Genomic DNA, 6,422 nt, shown 5'->3' with positions numbered 1-6,422 from the left:
GGGGCCCTGGCTGGCAGCGTGGGGCCCCTGGCACCCCAAAGCTGGAGGAGGCTGCAGGACTTCTTCTGGTGGCCTCGGGGGGCTGAAAGAGGTCCCCAAGGAAGCTGGGGACAGGATCTGAGCCGCGGGGACAGGCCAAGGGGCAATGGTGTGAGCTGAGGGAGGCAGGCTCAGGGCAGAGAGAAGGGAGAGACAGCTGGCACTGAGGGTGGGCAGAGCCTGGCACAGGCTGCCCTGAGAGGTGGGAGCTGCCCCAGGGCTGGCACCGTGCCGGGCGAGGCTGTCTGGGGCTGTCCCTGCTGTCGGCAGAGCTCTGCATGACCTTTACAGCTCCTTCCCAGCCAGCCCGGGCTGGCAGCCTCTGTGCCACCTCCCTCCTGCAGTCAGCCCCCAGCCCTGTGCCACAGCCCTGCCAGCCCCAGCAGCCACACAGGGCAAGGGCCCTCAGGGAAACCTGTCCCCAGGGAGGGGCTTCACCCCTCTGCCCCCGGGGCAGTCTCTGCTCTGTTGCTGGGCACCTGCTGCAGATAACTTGAGGTGGCAGAGGTGACTTCTGGTCTTGTGTCTGTACTGAGCAGAAGGCATGGGGGGGGTCACCTGCCCTGAAGCTTGGCACTGTCCTGAAGAGCTCTTCCGTGCCACCCCCAGCTCCAGGACCCACAACTTCCCACACTGCTGGTGGGCATCTTATGGGACCATACAGTTCCATGTCCTGCAGGTTGCTATCACAGGTTGTTCCTCATTGTGTGCCCTGATTAATGCAATCCTGGCTTCCCCCTCAGTCTGATCTCTTCTGCTACCTTTGCTCATTTGGGGCTGAAGGAGATGCTGCAAGAGCTCAGAGGAAGCCTCACAGACTCTTGGTCTCTCTGCCAGGGAAGGAGCCATCCAGGGTGTGCAGCCTTCATCTGCAGAGGTCTGCTGCCAGCTGCCTCTGCCAGGCAATGCAGAGCCCCTGCCCGGGCTGACGTGGCACAGGCACACTGAGCCCTCCCGGGAGGGGCACAGGGGCACACAGAGCCCCTGCCAGGCCAGACAGACAGACAGCTGCTGCTGTTCCACACTTTACTAACCCTGGGCAGAGCCAGCGGTGCCCACTGCCCACCAGCATGGGCACGAACAGAGGATGCCATCTCCCTTCTGGCCAGCAGCTGACAGAGCTCCCATGCCCACCCCTGCTCCCCACAGTGATGCCAACACCACCAAGAAGGGTAAACAGCCCCCAGGGGCAGCAGTAGACCTTCAGGCAGCAGTTGGCAGGGTGCCCATGACCACAGCCTGAGGTTCTGCAGGCAGCCCTGTGGGGGCACCACCCCCAGCAGCTGGCACAGCAGCAGCGATGGGAGCCTGCCAGAGCCCAGCCCACAGCAGGGCAGAGCTGCCCAGAGTGGGAGCATCCCGAGGCACGAGGTGTGGGTGCTGTGTGGGGGGCAGTGCCCTGAGAATGCCACACACACTGTGTGAACAAGGAGCTGAGGAGGCCCCAGCTGCCCACCTTGGGAACTGGCACAGGGCACTATGCCCACAGAGCTCCCTGCTAGCTGTGGGTGGCTGTACTGAGGGGGGGGTACCAGCAGCGAGGTCCTGCCAGCAAGGAGGCTGCCAGCCCCAGCACTGCTGCCAGCCCTGTGCTGTACCCCCTGAGGCACCAGAAGAATCCCAGAGTCACAGACTGCAGCAGGTTGGCAGAGCCCTCCAAGCTCCCCCAGCCCTGCCCAACCAACCAGCCCATGGCACTCAGTGCCCAGCCAGCCTTGGCTCCAACCCCTCCAGCCACGGCCCCTCCACCCCCTCCCTGGGCAGCCCATTCCAGTGCCAATCACTCTCTCTGCCAACAACTTCCTCCTCACAGCCAGCCTAGACCTGCCCTGGCACAGCTCGGGGCTGTGTCCCATTGTTCCGTCGCTGGTTGCCTGGCAGCAGAGCCCAACCCCACCTGGCTACAGCCTCCCTGCAGGCAGCTGCAGGCAGCAATCAGCTCTGCCCTGAGGCTCCTCTGCTGCAGGCTGATGCTTCCGAGCTGCTGTGGGTTAGCAGAGTGCCCACTGCCGCCAGGGGCTCTGCGGGACGCCCACGCCCAGCCCTGCCGCCCTGCAGCCCTGCGCAGTGGCAGTGCCCCCGGGCAGCTCCTGTGCCTGCAGCTGAGCAGCAGCCTCCAGTCCCTGCGCCGCGGGGCCCAGCCTAGTCCCGGCCTCTGCCCAGGGAGCTGATGTAGTCCCGCACTGTCTGCTCCACGTTGGGCACGGCGTAGCTCTGGGCGGCGTAGATGCCACTGCAGGTGCCAGCCACGAAGCCCAGCACGGCCGAGAAGCGGAGCTTGGCGATCAGGTAGCCTGCCAGGAAGCCCTTCAGGAAGGGCGAGGCCAGCAGAGAGCCATCCTGAGGAGCAGAGGCAAGGCTGAGCCCGGCGGGCAGGGGCAGGGCGGGCAGAGCCCAGCGGCTGCTGGCACCGAGCGCTGCCGGGCGGCGGGGGAGGGTCCGGCGGTACCTGCCCCACGCCGGCCTGCACCTCGGCCTCCACCCGGCGCTGCAGGCTCTGCAGCTGCTGCTTCAGGAAGGCGACGTCCTGCAGCTTGGGCAGCGAGTCCTGCGGGGGAACGCGGGTGAGCCCCGGGGCAGGGGCACAGCCGTGCCCGGGGGCAGGAGCAGGGCAGGGGCAGAGGTGTGTGCGGGGCAGGGGCAGAGGCAGAGCCGTGCCCGGGGCAGGAGCAGGGGCAGGGCACGGGCAGGGGAGGGGCAGAGGCAGTGGCTGAGCCGTGCCCGGGATGGGGGCAGAGGCACAGCCGTGCTCGGGGCAGGGGCAGGGCAGGGGCAGAGGTGTGTGCGGGGCAGGGGCAGAGGCAGAGCCGTGCCCGGGGCAGGAGCAGGGGCAGGGCACGGGCAGGGGAGGGGCAGAGGCAGTGGCTGAGCCGTGCCCGGGATGGGGGCAGAGGCACAGCCGTGCTCGGGGCAGGGGCAGAGGAAGAGCAGAGCCCGAGGCAGAGGCACAGCCGTGCCCGGGGCAGGGTTAGGGGCAGAGCCGTGCCGGGGGCAGGGGCAGGGGCAGGGGCAGAGGCAGAGCCGTGCCCGGGTGCCAGTGTCCGGAGGAGCAGAGGTGAGCAGTGTCTGTGTGCAGAGGAGCAGGAGCAGCTCTTATGGACTCCGTGTGCGAGATTAAGGTGCAAAGGAGACCAGAGCTCAGCAGGGAACTGTTTATTAAAGGATGAGGTTGGGCAAAACAGAGGCAGAGAGGGGAGAAGGGAGAGAGAGATGAAGAGAAGGATGGAGAAGAGAAGAAGGAGAAGGGGAGGAAAAGAGCTGTGCTCATATTACCCTCGGTCGCAGGTGGAGGGGAGAGAGACAGACGAGTGCGTGGCCCAGGGGTGACCTTCTGTGGAGTTTGCCAGAGTTTCCTCGGGTGGTGCAGCTCTGGGGGTCTGGTGCTGCTCTGCCCTCGGTGGTCCGGCAGAGGTGCCACTGGTGGTCTGCTGGGAGTGCCACTGGTGGTCTGCTGGGAATGCCTCTGGTGGTCTGCTGGGAGTGCCACTGGTGGTCTGCTGGGAGTGCCACTGGTGGTCTGCTGGGAGTGCCACACTCTGGCAGGCATTCTCCTGCCTTTTTATCCAGTTCTCTGCTCAGTGTCCAGCTGCAGCTCCCCAGGGCATCTCCCTGTGTGTTCTCATGCACTCGCAGGGGTCCATACCCTGAATGCACAGAAACCTTTTCCCTTGGGGGCAGCTGAGATAAGATGTAGGCCTCCTGGGCACTGCAGCCAGGCTGAGCTCCTGGAGTTTCCAAGGTGCTGTCTGTTGATTTGCATCCCTGAGCTTTGGGCCAAGCCCCGAGTCTGAGTCCCAGCAGGTAACAAAGGCAACCTTTGTCTGTGTAGATTAAGGAGAGACGATGCAGTCTTTATCTGTGTTGATGAAGGAGAGAGAGGATTGAGACTCTCACACCGCCCTGTCCACGAAGGTAAAAGAGGGGGAAAGGATTGGAGGGGATGGGGGGGGGGGGGGGGGGGGATGGGGGTGGAGAAAGGCAAAGGAAAGTTTTAGGGGGAAATAGGGAGGGTTTATACAGTTTGACACCAGCCCTGGGCTCTGATGGGGTAATGCCCGAACGTGTCTCACACCATCAGTGCACACAAAGTGCACATTGGACGCTACCTGTTGCATCAGGGAATGATACATGGCAAGAGAAGTGACAGTGCCAAAGCACACAGCAAAGAACACAACCTCTGTTTAAGCCAAGGTGCCCCTGGCAGCCAGCAGAGCCAGTCCCTAGCCCATCCTTCCCAGGTCTGGACAGCTCCAGCAGCTCATTCTCGACTCCCAGCAGATGTTTGTCTCACTACTTTCCCATTGCCATCAATCTGCAGAGCACAGGTGGAAGCATTTAGTTTTCCACAACCCCTCCTTCTCCTGCTAACACCATCCAGAACCATTCGGTGCTGGCCAGTGGCAGTCTGCATTTGTGTGCATGGATCTGCTCACAGCTCTAGGGCCTGAGCTGCTCACTGCTGATCATTGCTAGCACTGCTGCTGGGCTGATGATAGGGTTTAAGTTACAGATTGGTTCTGCAGCACCACTGACCCATTCGTGGGGGTTCCAGGGGGCAGGACCAGAGTATTCAAGGATAGGCTGGGGAGGTCCAGTCACCTTTTCCCCACTTCTGACCACTACCTTGTGCCCAGTGAGTGGAGCTGCACCTTCTCCTTCTTCCCAAATTATCCTATGCTTTGATTGCCAGAGCCTTTCCTTCTCCACCTGGGAGTAAGAAGAGCAGTGGTGAATCAGTCCAGTATAGCTCCCAGTGCAGGGTGCTGCACTTTGGCCACAGCAACCCCATGCAGAGATACAGGCTGGGGTCAGAGTGGCTGAGAGCAGCCAGACAGAGAGGGATCTGGGGGTGCTGATTGATACCCACCTGAACATGAGCCAGCAGTGTGCCCAGGTGGCCAAGAGAGCCAGTGGCATCCTGGCCTGCATCAGGAATGGTGTGGCCAGCAGGAGCAGGGAGGTCATTCTGCCCCTGTACTCTGCACTGGTTAGACCACACCTTGAGTGCTGTGTTCAGTTCTGGGCCCCCCAGTTTAGGAGGGACATTGAGATGCTTGAGCGTGTCCAGAGAAGGGCAACGAGGCTGGGGAGAGGCCTTGAGCACAGCCCTACGAGGAGAGGCTGAGGGAGCTGGGATTGGTTAGCCTGGAGAAGAGGAGGCTCAGGGGAGACCTTATTGCTGTCTGCAACTACCTGAGGGGAGGTTGTGGCCAGGAGGAGGTTGCTCTCTTCTCTCAGGTGGCCAGCACCAGAACGAGAGGACACAGCCTCAGGCTGTGCCAGGGGAGATTTAGGCTGGAGGTGAGGAGAAAGTTCTTCCCTGAGAGAGTCATTGGACACTGGAATGGGCTGCCCGGGGAGGTGGTGGAGTCGCCGTCCCTGGAGCTGTTCAAGGCAGGACTGGACGTGGCACTTGGTGCCATGGTCTGGCCTTGAGCTCTGTGCTAAAGGGTTGGACTTGATGATCTGTGAGGTCTCTTCCAACCTTGGTGATACTGTGATGCTGTGACACTGTGATACTGTGACCCTGTGACACTGTGACACCCCAGTGCCATTAGGTGGTAACTTTGCATAGCCCCAGTGCCCCCATGTCCAGTAATGCCCCTTTAGGGCAGCTGTTCCATTCTCAAACAGGCCTGTGGGGGTCATGGGCACTGGAAATAGGCAGAATTTGTCACTCCCAATGGCTCAGGAGGAAGGACTTTGTTCCCTCTCCCCTCAGGCTGTGCACGACCTCATGCTGCAGTACCAAGCACCCAAATGATTTCTCACTCAGACAATGCCCCCAGACCTATTTCAGAGCAAAGAACAGTGCTGAGTCATTGAACAAAGCAGAACAGAACACAGCAATTCCATACCCCCACCCTGTCAGCCCTTCAGTTGGGAGTGCACTGGAAGCTTCCCCTGGATCTGATGAAGCTGCCAGGGTAGGAGCAAAGTGCAGTCCTTTGGCACAGCGATGCTGCCAGGGGACCTGCAGCCTGCACAGCTTGAGAGGTCTTTAATAAGGTAACCACAGGAGTCCCTCTGACCATGCACCAAGGAATCTGTAGTCAGCTCCCCCAGATACTGATAAGGTATCAGTGCAGGACACCTCCCACCCACCGAGAGGCTCTTGGGCATGCGAAGCATCTGGCCCCGGGGCTCTGCACTTGCAGGTGGGAGATTAATACTCACCTGCCGCAAGAGGCAGAGCCGTGCCCGAGGCAGGGGAATTGGAGGGGGCAGGGGCAGAGCCGTGCCCGGGGTAGGGGCAGGGGCAGAGCAGAGTTAAGGGCAGGGGCAGAGGCAGATTCGTGCCCGGGGCAGAGGCAGGAGCAGCGCAGAGGCAGAGCCGTACCCGGGGCAGGGGCAGAGCAGTACCCGGGGCTGGGGCAGGGGCA

At 62.0% G+C, this 6,422-nt stretch overlaps 1 protein-coding gene and 1 long non-coding RNA gene across 5 annotated transcripts; both read right to left on the bottom strand.

Annotated features, from left to right (window-relative positions):
* Window positions 1-1,992: 1,992 nt before the first annotated feature.
* LOC135185464 (SLC35A4 upstream open reading frame protein-like) lies at window positions 1,993-2,638 on the bottom strand (the record flags this gene model as incomplete). Its single annotated transcript, XM_064162232.1, has 2 exons — window positions 1,993-2,379; window positions 2,489-2,638. Coding segments are annotated over 2 exons (348 nt in total), but the record flags the coding sequence as incomplete, so codon positions are not given.
* A 539-nt stretch (window positions 2,639-3,177) lies between these two features.
* Window positions 3,178-5,012, bottom strand: LOC135185487 (uncharacterized). 4 transcript variants are annotated; one of them, XR_010306500.1, is made up of 3 exons: window positions 4,907-5,012; window positions 4,663-4,746; window positions 3,178-3,895 (listed from the first exon to the last, which is right to left on the bottom strand). It is a non-coding gene; the product is annotated as an uncharacterized LOC135185487 (long non-coding RNA). The 4 variants fall into 4 exon arrangements; XR_010306499.1 differs by lacking the exon at window positions 4,907-5,012 and adding an exon at window positions 4,215-4,351 and having other exon boundaries at window positions 4,663-4,860; XR_010306501.1 differs by lacking the exon at window positions 4,907-5,012 and having other exon boundaries at window positions 3,178-3,939; window positions 4,663-4,860.
* Between the last annotated feature and the right edge of the window lie 1,410 nt (window positions 5,013-6,422).

This window comes from Pogoniulus pusillus, chromosome 22 (genome assembly GCF_015220805.1).
Source record: "Pogoniulus pusillus isolate bPogPus1 chromosome 22, bPogPus1.pri, whole genome shotgun sequence".
In the NCBI taxonomy this organism is placed as follows: domain Eukaryota; kingdom Metazoa; phylum Chordata; class Aves; order Piciformes; family Lybiidae; genus Pogoniulus; species Pogoniulus pusillus.
Note: the sequence above shows the minus strand (reverse complement) of the source record. Positions and strands in the feature narration are given on the sequence as shown.